The 14,978-nt window shown below is 46.3% G+C and overlaps 1 protein-coding gene across 3 annotated transcripts in view; it reads left to right on the top strand.

Moving 5' to 3' along the window:
* The window catches only part of DAAM2 (dishevelled associated activator of morphogenesis 2), a 211,666-nt gene extending 204,155 nt beyond the window's left edge, over positions 1–7,511 (top strand). For all 3 annotated transcript variants that reach the window (XM_065630842.1, XM_065630840.1, XM_065630843.1), the window contains one exon: positions 1,303–7,511. In XM_065630842.1, coding sequence (XP_065486914.1) covers positions 1,303–1,518 — 216 coding nt within the window. In that variant the 3' untranslated portion in view covers positions 1,519–7,511. The remainder of the gene's footprint in view (positions 1–1,302) is intronic.
* Positions 7,512–14,978: the final 7,467 nt, after the last annotated feature.

The following is a 14,978-nucleotide window of genomic DNA, read 5'->3' on the forward strand; positions in this document are numbered from 1 at the left end:
CCTCAGCCTTTCCTGAGGCCTGAGAAAGGCTCAGCAGTCCCCTGCCTCCTGCCGCCATGGCCCTAGGCCTTGCTGCAGGAAGGTGCTGCTTAATTTAAATGTTTACTGTGCCAAAAGCACCAGTTTGTGCCTTTCAGAAAAGGAGAGAGGTAAAATGCCAGGATGCCAGCAGCCTTACTGTTGGACGCAGGCATAAAATGCCAGGACTCAGGCTCAAGTTTCCTCTCAGCTAGCCTGGAAATTGCAGGAGCCCACTGTTAAAGCACTAGGATGATTTTGCAGGCCTAGTACACCATGAGAGAGGTTGCAGTTTGCTTATGGAAAGTCTTCCTGCAACAGAGGGCTAATGCACAGGATGAGTGACCTGCTTCCTGACAGCTGCATCCATGCCTTGGCATTTCCACTGATCTTGGAGCTGAGCAGTGGAGAGGGATAAGCAAGCTCCCCAGAGCTACCCTAGGGAGACTGAGGGCATCATGTTGACAGGTGGACCGACCCAATGATTTGTAAAATCGGCAGATCTATTTCATTGCTCTTTGTGTTTATAACTGGTTTCTCTTTCCAGAGTTGAGGCAATGTGCCTTCCTCTTCCCATCACTGCAAAGCACTGCATCCATCCAAACTTGACCTTTTTGGTGGATAGAGTTTCTGTTGATGTTTTGATATCTCACACAATTTTCAATCTCTAGTATGTTTAGCTTGTGGCTTTCTGGGGTTTTCCCCTTCTTTTCCTCCTTCTATAGGACTGCAGCCTTTCTGCATGTCAACTTAAGTAGCTGTGCTCCAAGCACAAAATTGTTTGTGACTATAGTAGTGACACATCCAAACTAACTTTAAGCTCACTAGGTTAGGTACTGTCAGCACAGTAGCTGCTGCCACATTCAAGCTCACTGCAAGCCTGGTCCCAGAAGCTGGGTAATTACCTATGCCAGCATCACGTGTAGACTGTCATTTGGCACAGCTACTTTGCTGGCACTATTCTACTGTAAAATTAGTGCAAAACAGCAGAAGCATAGAGAGATCCCATGTGTCTTCTCTGCTCCAGAGTGGCAGGGCTTTGTGAGGCAAACACAAGATACTACTCATTCCTCATCTCTCCGGCTCTCTGCTTGCCTGTGCAGAAGAAGGGAAGCCCAGCATGGTTGCCTGTTGCTCTTGGCACAGGTGACAGCCTTGTGGATAAGCTCCTGATCTCTTTTTTTCCTAAACTGTACTGGTGCTTCTTAGCTGCTTCTTGGCAGTGTCCCTAGTGATCTGGCATCTCGGTTAGCTAATCCTAAAGCCCTGTATCTTTCTCCACAGCTAAAAGAGCAGAGGGAAAAAGAGCGGCGACAAAAGAAAGCGAAAGCTGGAAGCATCTCCGAAGAGGGTGGGGAGTTTGATGACCTGGTGTCAGCATTAAGGTCAGGTGAAGTCTTTGACAAAGACTTATCCAAGCTCAAGCGTAACCGCAAGCGTTCGGGGAACCAAGGCTTAGAGACAAGCCGAGAGCGAGTGGTAACAAAGCTAAATTATTAATTACAAAAGGAAGAAAAATAACCAAAAGAAGGTGATGAAAAAGTGCAAAACAAGGAAGATGAATGTGTGCGATGGCACCTGGCTGACAGCTGCCCCAGAGGATTTTTTTGATCTGTGGCTAGAGACGTTACCTTTCCATGATCAGCTTTCCTCTCATCCCTCTTCTGTGCTCCTAATTTGAACCATTATAAAAGTGCCTCTGTGGAGTCAGCAGGGCCTGTGACCGGGCCATGCAGAGCTGACAGATTTGCTTCTGGGAGTTTATTGTGTCATCAAAGGCCTCATGGTGATGACAGGAAGTACTTGGGCCTTGCAGACTGCCTCACAGCTGGAGAAAGATAATTTTCTGTGTGCCAAAGTAAAAACTAGTCATGATCTCCATCTTGCTGCTAATAAGCAAGACTAATTTCAGAGCAGCTCTGTAAACACCTGTGGCTTCTTCAAGATCTTGACTGGCCTTCAGTGGCTTGTCAAGTTGTGGTTCTCGAGCTCTGAAATTCCCTTCCAGAATTGCATTTTATAAGCCATTGATTAGCACCTGAAAAATGCTTTTGATCTCATGTTCTCAGTAGTTTTGTGTGGTCTACACTGTCCAAAGCAAGTGATGCTCAGACAGAAGTAATCTTTTCCTGGAACAAATTGAAATTCAAGAATCAGGATGGGCATCAAATACTTCGTAAAAGTCTTTTGCATTCTGCTTTTCTAGAAGTGGTTTTATGGAATTTGTTGATGGTTCAGCTATGAAATGCATCTTCTAGGAAAACAGCTCTGGCTTTTCTTTAGAAAACTAAGCCACCGCCAGGTTGGGATTACAAGTTGGTGACTGTGGAGCCTGTTGTCATTGCTGGGGGGTGGAAGGGAAACAGCACAACATTTCTTACCTGTTTATGCAAGATTTCTTAGTGCAGCCCAATGCAAATTGGGAGCTCCCTAGTATCATCCACAAGTGACAAATAGCAAAAAGCAAACAGGGTCACAGGCTGCAAGAAATGAGATTTCTTCTCCACTCAATGCCAGCTGTGATTGCTATTGGCATGAACTGGTCTTTCTATCTAACAGGCTGACCTTTACTGCACACACTCCACTCCTACCTGAGGGAATCATGTAACTCAGTAAGATATAAATGGTGTCAAAGGAGAGCCTTGAAGCACACAGCCTTTTTCAATTTGAAGGGATCACTTGGGATGAGCCAACGGAGGGTCCCATAATGAAATCTGAGTACTTTTTCCAGGAGGACACAGAACAGTGTAAGCCAAGCAGGCTTTGGAGATGGCTTAATTCATAGGAAAAAAAGAAATTTGTATTTAAACTGCATGTATAATATAAAGCACACAGTGAAAAAGCAAAGAATCCTAAGAAGAGGCCTGAATTCTGTGTCTTCATGGCTCTAGGAAAGGGATTGAATTGTGTGGGCTGTCATGAGCTCTTTTTTAAAAAATCTTGTCTTCCTTTTTTGTTACCTTCCCTGGAGAAGGAAAAGAGGAATAGAAAGAAATGGTGATGGATTCTTCCTCCTAGACAGGAAGAGAGAACATTTGAGAAGAGGAACACACCATCTACAAACTATGCATCAATAGTTAACAGCACAAAATGTCAAGAAATCCCAGGGAAGTGAAAAAAGCTCTATTTGTCACTTTAATAATTTGATTTTATTTTTCTCTGAATGTCACTTAACCTTAGGCTCTGCACTGAGTCAGCAGAACAGAACTTCCTCTGCCATGCACGCTGCCTGATCAGTATTACACACTACCAATATTGGAGAAGCAAACTATGGTGTTTTTCTGAACACTTTGATAGTAAAATAATTATGTAAACTATGGAAAGAAGCAAAAAAGTTAGAATTGTCAAACTCTAATGTTTCATTGTTTACTGAATTATGCATTTCCCGCCCTGGAATTTCCCTATTTACAACATTCCAGACTGCCGCGCCTCTGTATAATACTTATCATAAAGAGCTGGTATCTTACAAGAGCTGGGTGCATTCTCCTCCCTTACTACCCCACTCCCCTTCTGGGATTAGCTATTAACAGCAATGCCCATTGCAGTGGACACAAGCACCTTGTAGAAGAAAGACTGTATTTCATAAAGGTTTTTGAAAGTTTAAGAAAAACTCTCACTTTTTAAAGCATTTTTATTTTAAATTACAAAATGGATTTTTAGAAATGTCTCTTGTAAATTATATTAACAAGCTCTTTGCTGCTCCCTGAAGTAGACATGCCATATCCCAACCCTTTTTGTTTGTCTTGTCTTAGAGCATGCCATATACACTATGCCATGTAAGCCATATGAGAGGTGATAATATGTGCCAAATTGGTATACAGTTGAGTTTAGATTTGGATAATCTCTGAATTCCAAAGATTATGCTTTTAGGGATTAGGACATTGTCGTTTTTCCCTCCCTTCTTTGTTCTCCCTGTGTTTAGGACTCACCCAGAAAATCAGGTGTAGTGCCAAGGTCAACTCTGGTGCCAGATGATGTGACTCATGGCTCTGTTCGGTTTATGGCTGCTTGCTTGCTCCCCAGGTACTTGTTTGAGAAGACAGACTGTCAGCATGGCAGTGCTGTTAGAGAAGAAACACCTCAGGGTAAAACTCTTGACAATAAATACAGCATTTCCCCCCGCACCCTCACCCCAGTATTTGTCAAACCAGGTTTGTGCTGTGCTTTTTGAAACTGAGGTCACTTTGCCAGGCTACAAATGTAGCAAAAGCAGAGAGAGAGATAAGCCCTCTGTCCATTTTTCTACATAATTCAACCCTGATTTAAAGAAATCCTATATGATGGTATGCCACACTCTGGCCACACTGACAGAGTCAAAGCAAGCTGCTGTAGTTCTGCCACCTCCTTGACTCATACACAAATAATGAGAGATTGTGCAACTCCTATAAATGAGCTGTGGGATGCTTCCTGGGACTGACAGAAAGCTCGGAGTCATGCCCCTGATTCATTGCACTCAACTTTCTCAGTGCTCCAGTGCCCCAGACTCTTGTTTCGAACCTGTGATGGTGTCTGAAGGCTTCATTCAGCATGTTGGACAGTCCCCCCTGGCTCTTGACTCCATGGTGAAGGTTCATAGAGAGTTTTGAAATAGCTCAGTGGCATACTGAGGCAAGCAGTGATTTCATATAAGTGGTGACAAGCGGAGAGGCCCAATAATAGGTCTACTGTATGAGATGAGGCTGGCCACACACAAGATAAGGGAAAAAGTTAGCTCTGCTCTAGGGTCTGGCATCAGATTCTTGCTGAAGCAAAGGTTTGTCTGTGCTTCAGATCTCTTAGGTACTGTGAGTGCATCTATGCTCTGTTCTTCATCAGCAGTTGTGGCAGAGTTGCTGAGTGCTGAAGGAGAAAGAAAAATCTTATCCCCTGTCCTCTAGTGCTAACAGAGCCTGAGCAGGTATAGCAAGCAGTTGTGATGAATGGCATTGAGGTGTAACCTCTTTATTGTGCTGAAAGCTGGAGAAGAGGTAGGGTCTGCTGTTGTCCTTGCAGCTGTGCCTAGCACCAGCATTTTAAATGAAGTCACTCTGGAAATAAGTGGAGGAGGAGGAGATGTGAGAATGAAGGACATAATTGAGGGCTTGTTCTGCTTCCTGCAGAAATGTAGTCATTGTTAACTTTATTATGTTCTCACACCTAGAAGAGGAGGTACTTTCTAACTCTCCAGACCTTGTCCCTGGACGTTTAGTGCTCACTCACCCCTGTGTCTCTGCATTGTTCTTAAGCAGGTTGTGTTAGGATGACCACAGAAAAGACTGAAGAACTCCCTCTCTCACTCCCTTTGGTCTGGGTCACTCTTCTCAGTTGGTCGTAAGTCTCTGGAAATGCTACCAGGCAAAGTGACTTCAGGGCAGCAAGGCCCTTCCATGCCCTGCAGCACAGCCATCGTCCGGGCACCGGTTCCCTATGAGAGCAGAAGCAGGACTAGTGTTTAGGGGTAAGACGCTCCCCACTAAGGAGATGAGCTGAGTGTCCTTCAGAAGCATTTCTGTAACGTGTTCGCAATGTCTGAGGAAGGGAAAGGAATCGCGAGGGGCCCTGATGGGAGACTCTGGGGCAGGTGTTTCTGTCACAGTCAGCCCCACTGGCTGAATCTTTCCTCTTCTTTAGGAAAGCTCATGCTCTGAGCTGGGCTGCATGGGAGAAGCTTGTGTCAGGAGTTTCTGTGAGGGGGAAGGAGATCAGTTGTACAGTTGATGATGTACATGATATATGCAGTTTTGTTTCTGGGTTGGTTGTTTTGGGGTTTTTTTGTTTGTTTGTTTGGGGGCTAAATGATTTTTTAAAAAGGTTTTAGGAATCTCTAAGGGGAACCTGTAAATCTGACACCTCTATTTATTTTGCCTTATTGTAGTTTGCTATGTTTGTATGTATACACTGCATTACAGCAAGGACTATTGAGACCGTGCCAGGGCATTACACCAGCAAGACAGCTGGTTTGGCTATGGGGAGCAACCTGAGCTCGGCGAGGGGCTGCGTGTGAGCTGGCTTGGTGTGGGAAGGAAGAGAAGAAAAAGGTTTCCTTTTGCTTTTGTCGTAATCACTCTGCCCCTGGTGACCCTGGTTCTGGGAAAGCACGCTTTTTAAAGCAAGTGGTCAGCTGATGCAGGTTGGTTATTTTAGAACACTTTCTAGAAAACCTGTTTGTTTCTCATCATGAATCATGGTGAGAAGACTGAGAAAAGATAAGCTGCACAGTCGCTTGCTCAAACTTCACCCTTCCAGACAAATTCTGTCCATAATGCCAGAGAAACTTGGATGGATGGGCAAAAGTCATTCATGCCCTGGAACTTCTCACCAGAGTTAACGTGCTGATAAGACAAACTGGGACAGTTCTCATTCCTCAGACCTAATATTCATTCCCATCTTCAAGGCCAAGGAAGAAGGATTTCCTCTACTTCCCTTTTCTCCTCCTCCACTCCACCTCCCCAGATTATCCAGGATAAACAAAATCTTTTTACTGGTTGGTTTTCTACCCGTGGAGTCTCTAGCAATCACCAGGTGTTTGGCCATGGCTCCTTGGCTTCTGTACTCAACATAAGAGATTTCTGTTTGCCTGCCATCCAAATGGGTCACCTCCATTGGCCACCTTAGTTTCTGTTATCAAAGGTTTAAGAAGCCAGCCTGGGTAACACAATTTGGCCAACTGAAAATATAGAATTTATATACATGTGTATATATATAAATATATATAAAAGCTATCTACTACTCTAAATAGTAGTCTTGATGACCAGAATCCCCTGAAGTTGTCCAGATTTTCCTCACTGCACCTGCTGAGAAGCATGCTATTAGTCTAGCATGGTGTTTTGTCACCTTGTTTTGTGAGAGAGTCTGGACGCTTAATAGATCTTCCAAACGAGAGTCTTCTGTGACTGGTGGTAATGTAGAATAGATCCAGTGTGACCAGTACAAGTTGCTCTGGGTTTACAGCAGTGTAATTCAAAGCAGCATCTGGATCAGAACTCCCCTTTAGGCAGTTTTGGCTGTTTACAAGATGTTCCACAGAACTTTTGAAGGGTTTCATTCTTCCACCTGTCCACCACTAGGACCTCTCACCCAAGTGATCTAGAAAAGCCTCTATGACAAGCCATTCCCACGCCCCCACACTTGCCCATAAACAGGCTCTTTAAAAACCTTCGCAGTTTTTAGGAGAACTGTAAGGGGATGTCAGGTACCTGAGCTGCCCTGTGCTCAACACCTCCCTTCCAACCCATCCCCACCTCCAGCCATTCTCCTCCCCTGCAAACCTGGTCAGCTTGAAGCTCGCAGGTCACTTTGGGAGGCACCCCTGGCCGCCAAGCTGGAAAGTCCAGTGCTGCTGACTGAAGTAGGAGGTTGTGTGCTGCTGTAATGCCTTGGCGTATCCTCATTTCTTAGTCAGTTTAAGACTATAAGTGAATTAAATGTACAAATCCTGTAGTGTCCTTTTTATCTGTATCTTTTTATAAGAATATACTGTAATACTAAAAAACAAAAGCAAAAAAAATTAAAGATATATTGCCCCTATCGCGTCTTAGCAAATTTCTTTGTAGTTGCATTGTCTGTGCATTTTACTGGAAAATCTCAAAGGTGAGTTGGACTCTGGGTACACTTCTTTGCTACGCTCTGGGTCTTTCTCTTTGGTGAAGAGCATGCTCCTCTTTAGGTGACACAGTCAGTGCAGAGCTGACAAAAAAATTCTTGGGTTGGTCTGGGGGAACAAGACAAGTGGCGGAACACAAGCACAACCTCCCCACACCTTGCAATGGTAAAAAACTAACCATGGGGCCACCAGGTTAGCATATCCAAGTGTCCTCTTAAAAAGATGGGGAATAAAGCACTCTTTCACTGCTACCCCAGAACAACATCGGGAATACAGGAGTTCACTTAAAACAACAAAAAAAATGAAGATAGTCCTGCTAAGAGTTCATAATCCATGTCTGGGCGTAACGAGTCCAAGAGAGGGAGTGCAGGGCTGCAGCGCTGGCCAGAAGCTCCCTTCCTTAACTGAGCAACATCCTGACAGCAAGAGCTGACTCAGAGGAGGAGAGGGCAGGAGAGGATGGCTTCCAAGGAAGGAGTTAAATAAGGCCAGCTGAAAAGAAGCCAGGAAAGCCAACCGTGGGGATGAAGCCTTCAAGGACATGGGAGGGGAGGGGTGAGAGAAGTTGGACACAGAACAGCAGGACAAGCAGGAGGCACGCAAGGGCTAGGGCTGATTTGTGGGTGAATCAAGGGACATGCTGAGGAATTCCTTGGAGCTCAGGGGCAGAATCTTGTTTTCATCTGAGTCACAATGTGTGCAGCTGTGGATCTGCCTGTCTCTGTTAACAGAAATAATCTACTGACAAAATTCATCCTTAAGCCGCAACTTTTCATGTTTGTCTTCAGCCCATCAAAGGGTGATGTTTTAACCGTGAGCTCCTGGGAAGATCATGCCTTCCCTTGGGTGGGAGCCTTGCTGGTTGTGCAGCACATTGCTGCAGTACTTGGGTTCCCAGGGACCACCAGCAAAGCCCCAGCTGTTGGTTCTGGCTCTCAGGTGGGAAGGGCCATGGAAACGAGCAAAAGCAATCAGGGGATAATTGCTTGCACAGGCTGAGGACCAGCAGATGGGAGTCTGAGTGTTGTGGGGCAATGTTTTTGTTTTATATTTGTTAAAAGAGTTCTCGGTTTCTCTGCTTCAATCTGTTTGGTTCAGACTTTGCTAAAAGTCTGTCTACAAGGTTTTTACTTTACAGATGGAGAGGCAAAGGGATTTTTCTCCAGTCCATGTGGCACTCGAGTGGCAGAGGCAGGATGAAAATGGAGGAACCTCCTTGCCTTCTCTAGCAGCTGGGTTTTAGCAGAGGAGGCCACACCATTGCTTTGCCTCTTGTCAGAGGTGTAACTCAGCAGCATTTGAATTCTGTCTGCTTTGAACAACCAGAGAGGCATCCTGCTTGAATTCTAACAGGAAGATTTTTCTTTATTCAATATTTTGGTGGGAGTTGGAGTACGCAGTGAGGGGCTGGTGTTCTGCCCTGCAGGATGGGTCCAGTACAGAAGCATCCTGCCGGCTTCCCATTTGGCATCTCCTCATGGTCGTGGACCCCCCTGCCCTGGTCATTGCTGCAAGGTAAGTGCTTGATAGCTTTTTCTGAGCAAAACCAGGGCTGGGATTTAGCTACCCTGAATGACTGGGAGTGGGTAGGCGGGTAAGGGGGAGCTCTTTGCTCTTGCTGGGAAGGGCTAAGGTTCTATTATTCATTTGTTTTCGCTTTCTTTGACCTTTGGTTTCTGTTTAAACAAAGATGATTTTTTTCTCTCTGCCATAGAAGACATTGAGCTTTCTGGGAGAAATTTGCTTGGCCCTTTGGGAACAGAATTCTACTGCTAGGAAACAAAATAATTAAATACTCTTTTTTTTTTTTTTTTTTTTTTCCCCTTCCCAAAGCCCAGAACTTTGGTTTTCAATGTTGTTGTGCTAGATAGACTTTGTTTGATGTTTCTGTAGCTAATGAGTTTCTTGCTGTTTTCTCTGAGACATAGCTGCTGTTTATCTCTACTTTGGTCAGACTCTCATCAGGAGGTAGGGTCCTTTTTTTCCTATGTTTTTTCTTTTTCGTTCTAACTCCACCCCTCCCTCAGCCTTAGAACAGATTGCTTAGGAGATGAGGGTGATGCTGCTTGTGGAGCTATGTAACTCTGTAAAAATGTTGCTTATTGTCCATTTTTGGAGGTCTGCCGGTCTGTACAAGCACCAGCCTGGCAGACTGAATTTTCATATAGGACAGTGATGTAAAGATGCATTAAAAAAGAAAAATGCCTTGCTCACATGTGCCTCGGAAAGGGAATGAAGCAGAGGAGGACTAAATGAGAGTAGGATGTCAGTTTGGGGTACCTGGTTTTAATATTTTTGTTTGTTTCCTGGCAGGGTATGTTTCTGCTGCTTTAAAAACCAAAAAACAAACAAAACCCCCACACAAACAAAACCCAAAACAACAAACAAAAAAAACCCCAACAAACACCAAAACACCTTAAGTGTCTTTGGAAGCATCCTAGCTGTATTTCCTTCTAAGGGTTAACCTTGCTTTTTAAGGACAAGTATTCGTCCTCTTCTCCTACAGCTGAGCTTCCCTCTCCCTTCCTACACTTGATTAACGAGGAGGACTCATATGGCTAAAAACCAAAACAAAACACAAAACTTTCCAGCCATGATCAAAGCATGAAAAATGTCACAAATGTATTGAGGAGTTCCAGCTCATTTTCAGCCTCTGCTGCTGGGGGAGAGACAGAGATGTCTGGGCTGCAGGTGGGGGTGGGAGCTGCAGGCAGCTCCCAATGCACGGATGAGGGAAACCAGTTGTGAGACGGGAAGGCCCCTGGGGTTTCTCACTGTTTGTGGTCACCTGGGGCAAGGAAAGAAGTGCCAAATGTCCCCTAGTACCTGGCCTGCCCAGGGGAATGGAGCACCTTAACATCTGGGCTTATCCCCATCCTCTGCAGTCCCTCCTTCGGGTGAGCTGTTGCCACGTCTCCTGACCAGGGCTGTCGTCTGTCTCTGCAGGGCTGGAGCTTAGAAGATGCTTGGCTAAATCTGAATCATTTGCTGGTGTATGCCCTCATTTGTATGCCTGCATACCTGTCTCTTCCTAGAGATAACATATCAGGTAGCTACTAGAATCTGTAGGCTCCTTTTTTTTTCTTATTTTCTTTCTTTTTAAATGGTGGGTTTTAAAATGAGCAATTAACTGTACTGCTGTATCTCTCCCTCCAAGCCAATGTTTCTTCTCACTTGGTCTTGGAGAATCTTTGTGTGAGTTGAAGGGTTTGCAGTGAGCTGTAAGCTTGCCTTGGGAGAGCTGCTGTGTCTTTCCTACCATGACAGCATTGAACCCTGGGAGTTCAGAGGGGTCTGAAATGCTATGGTTAGTTTAATGTGGGAACCCAGGAAACATTCTTTCCCCACCTTGTTTTAGATGTGGGGAGCAGCAGTGTTGAGCCAACTTCTTGCAGGACTCATGAAAGCAGAACATGTCTATAATTACATTAGCTAAAAAAATAAACGGGGAGAAGGAATGGGGAAAATGACTTCATAATTTATCGCACAGTGCAAGATGTGGAAAAAGGCTTTTGTCTGGCTGAAATGTCTGTGACCAACAGTGGCTGGGTCTGTTGTGTTATAGCAAGACCTTTGCCATCCGCTCCCTTCGTGAAGATATAATGGAAATGGCTATTCAAAGCCGTTCCAGCAACGACTGCGGCAGCTGCTAAGCAGGGAAAGGACAAAGAAGTCCTGCAGAGGCAGCAGGGATCTGTGGAGCGGGGTGCATGTTAGCCCTGGCCACCCTTCTCTGTGGGGCAGACAGGGAGGTGAGTGCATTGCAAACTATGTGATATTGCTGCCTGTCCCTGTAGGGAGGAGGGCTCTCTTCCCTCTGTGTCCCCTGTGGAGGTTTTAAAAGACTGAGGAGGGGGAACTCTGATCATCAGATTTCTTGAGATAATAGGGTCTTGTGCCTGAGGAACCTGGGAAATAGGGATACTTGCTGCTCGTCTGTTTATAAGTAAAGGAATCTGCCTTGCCAGTGGGTCTGCAGGGGTAAAGCTTCGGTTTTATCATCCTCTGAAGTATCAGGAGTATTGTAAGAATTGGCTTGGATACCCCATGAGAGACTACCTGAGTACTTGCCTGTGGTGAAGCCACAGCTCATGCTCTGGTTCTCATACTCTGCCAGTGTTCTGCAATTTGTGGTTCCTGAAAAGCCAGTGGTTTGTAAAGGTATCAGTGATCTGTGGACAGTGGCTGAGGAAGGGGGGAAAAAAAAAAAAAAATCAAAAGCTTTTGTGGGTTTTGTTGCCTGCAAAAGGAAGAAAACAAAAGAGGAAAACGAATGTCCATCTGCTTAAAGCTTAAGTTATTTTTAATTTGGTTGTAGCGCTGTGGTAATGCTGTAAAAGAACCAAAGATGGATTTATTTTCTTTCCCCCCCAAGAAGGCTGGGTGATCCCTGGATTCAACAGATATGAAATGGTGCTCTAAAGTGTCTCTTTGCTTCTTGTGGCTGTGAGCAGGCCTGATGCAGGCCATGCCTTGCTGCCTGCTGTTTGTGTGTAATGGCCTTTGGGTAGGATACGAACAGTCATCTCAGCCCCTGTAGAGTCATGAGGTCTTTCCAGGGGGAGAAGCAGGAATCAGTCTAGTGCTTGCCCACCCTTGGGCTCTCAATAAGGTATTATAAAAGTGAAGGATTTCCTTGGGTAGCACAGACTACGTTTGTGTCTCCAAGCAAGTCTGGATCTGCTCTTACTTTGTAGAAGGGGAGCTAGTTAACTCCTGAAGGCAGGTTGTCCACTCCAGAGTTTTCTTCCCTTTTGTGCTACCAAACAGGAAAATAACTTCTCAGAGCCGTGCCCCGTTCTCCTGTAAACTACCTCTTGCTTCTGCTCCTGGTTCCCTGTTCGCTTCCTTTGTGTGCCCTCACAAGTCCTTTCTGCTGCCATGAGCCTTTGCTTGCCCACCTTGGGAGGGTCTGCTGCCCCTTCTCTGTGGCAGTATCAGCTGCTGGAGCTTGAGCACCTGGGGCTCCAGGTGAAGCCCCTTGCAAGAGGATCTTTCCTAGTGCAAACTCTCTTGTTCTGCCCTGAGCCTGGCTTTCCACACAGGTGCTGCTCTAATGTGTCTGGATCTGTCAGGCAGATCAGATGGCATCTCCTACCTTCCCATCATTCTCCTTGTTTGAGCTGCTGGTGGTGTAGCTGTTGTTCATCTGAGGAGCAAATGTTAAACATACAGCGTTGCCTTTTTAAAATGATGGTAACATCTTCCCTTGCTCTGGTCCCTGAAATGAAAGCCTCTCCCTAAGGGGAGAGGAGGCCCTTTCCACAGCTGGAGAGCTGAAGCTGTCTCTGGAGTCATGGGGACGGGCAGCCTTTCACCGCAGAAGTGGCTCCAGCACTGAGGCAGTGTGACATTGGGACCAGAGCTAGCTGTGGCCTCGGGGATGCTGATCTTGTGCCAGCTCCTAGGGTGGCAGTGCTGGGAGGCATCAGCAAGCCTGTCTTGGACTTGCACCAGGGTCAAAGAAAGACACTACAAATTGCAGCTTGTCCCATAGCCGCGATCTTGTCCTTGTTAGGCAGCTGCCAGTTCTCTGGCTGTTCCTGAGTGATCCGCTCCCAGGGAAATGCTGACTAGCACATCCTAAAGCGGGATGGGAGGAGGAAGGGGATAAATCAGATATCGAAGCAATCTTACTCTCTAATTTTTAACCTGTGCTGGCATCCTAATCCAAATAGGAAGGCAGCAGGAGTTTGGATTGGAATTGATAGACCTGACTTAGTGCTATGCAGAGCAAAACCAGTATAATTATGGGCAAATGGACACAATCACAGAAACAGCTGAGCTCTGATGAGGGGCAAGCTCTTTCCTGAGAACTTCTTGCAGGAGAGGTGGCCAGCTCTCTTCCCTTCTTACTCCTGCCCGTCCTTTCCCTCAGCCCTGCAATGAGATTTGCCACCCATGAACTCCTCTTGCAGTCATTAGAACAGGATCTAGGGTGTCCCCAACACAGGTGGAGGTTGTCCCTTGGCAGGCAGAAGTGAAATCTTCATCTAACAGTTAGGAGACAGTGAGGAATAAAAGCCACATCTGCTAAAAGCAACCCATCCATCTTGTGGCAAATTTTACCTTCTCCAGATGCATGCCAGAGGTAAAGAGCAATCCAGCAAGCAAATCTGTCTCCAGGCACTCAGTGCTGAGCACACAGAACAACGGGAAAGCGGGTTAGTGTCCTGATCTGCAAACAGTAATCTGAGTGACTTATCAAGCCTGACATGTTGGTCTGGCCCACATCCCTGTGGTCAGGTCCTCCTGGATCACAGTCCAGGCCTGTAATGATGGGACTGTCCTCTTCTTCCTGCCTGTGTTGCAACAAGCTTTGTGGGATTCCAGGGACCATCTCTTTGCTCATAGCTGGGAGAGCAGCAGCTCCTGCTGGTGTCCAGGGCAGGGCATGGTCCTCAGCCCATGGGGGAACTGGTGCACGCACCTGGAGGCAGCAGCTGCACAGGCACTCCTGATTTCACCAGCATTTTTGCCATTTTCCCTGTTGCTCTTCAGTTCCATCAGCTGTTCCTATCTTCCGTTGCTGGTTCTGAGTCTGGTTCAGACTTCTTTGCCATCTTTCCTTGTCCCACATCTGCATGAGCTGCAGAGCAGCGAGGTTTGGGGCTGAACCTCACCATCCTCTCCATGGCCCTCATGGCACCACCTCTACCATTCCTGAGAGCCTTGCTTCCCAAACACCTCCAGGACGCTCTCAGCCCTGACAGGCACAGGGAACTCCACCAGTGTCTGACCAGTCCTTTAGCTGTGCATATGTGGAGACATTTTGTCTGAGGGATGAGGCTAAATCTAGGCCAGCATAAAACTCCTGAACAGCAGCTCTGGCACCAGCTGCTCTGATGAGCTGATGTCCTCATTTCTGAGCTGAGCTACTTGTTGAGGTCGAGGCAGCCCCTGTGCATGAGTGTTGGGCAGGGGAGCAGGTGCCAAGAGCATGTCTAAGGGGGAAATTCCTGCTGGTGCCATGCAAGGTTGGAGGAACACTTGGGTTTTCCTCTTCCCTTCTATAAATTATTTTTGTGAAAACAGGTTTCTTAACTTAGGTTACAACAGCAAGGGCTAAATGAGCTTCGTGGCAAGGAGGAAGCTACCGGTGACACGTGAACTGGCAGAAAATCTTGGCCAGGTTAGATAGGAGTTGAGGCTCGGGAATCCAGCCTGTCCCCACAAACTATGTTAAAGGACTTCTCCCAGCCACACTCAAACCTGTGTGAGATGCCTGGTGGGATGTCTGCTCTCCTGCAGAGGGCCAAGGACTTTCCTGGGGTTGTTCAGGGAGTGCAGTCACTGCTATTAAACCCTCATCCCCTGTGGGAATGGTGGCACTCCTGCTTTTTGGAAAGGTGCTTGGTCCCAGCCTGGCTTCCTGAAG

This window comes from Caloenas nicobarica, chromosome 3 (assembly GCF_036013445.1).
Source record: "Caloenas nicobarica isolate bCalNic1 chromosome 3, bCalNic1.hap1, whole genome shotgun sequence".
In the NCBI taxonomy this organism is placed as follows: Eukaryota; Metazoa; Chordata; class Aves; order Columbiformes; family Columbidae; genus Caloenas; species Caloenas nicobarica.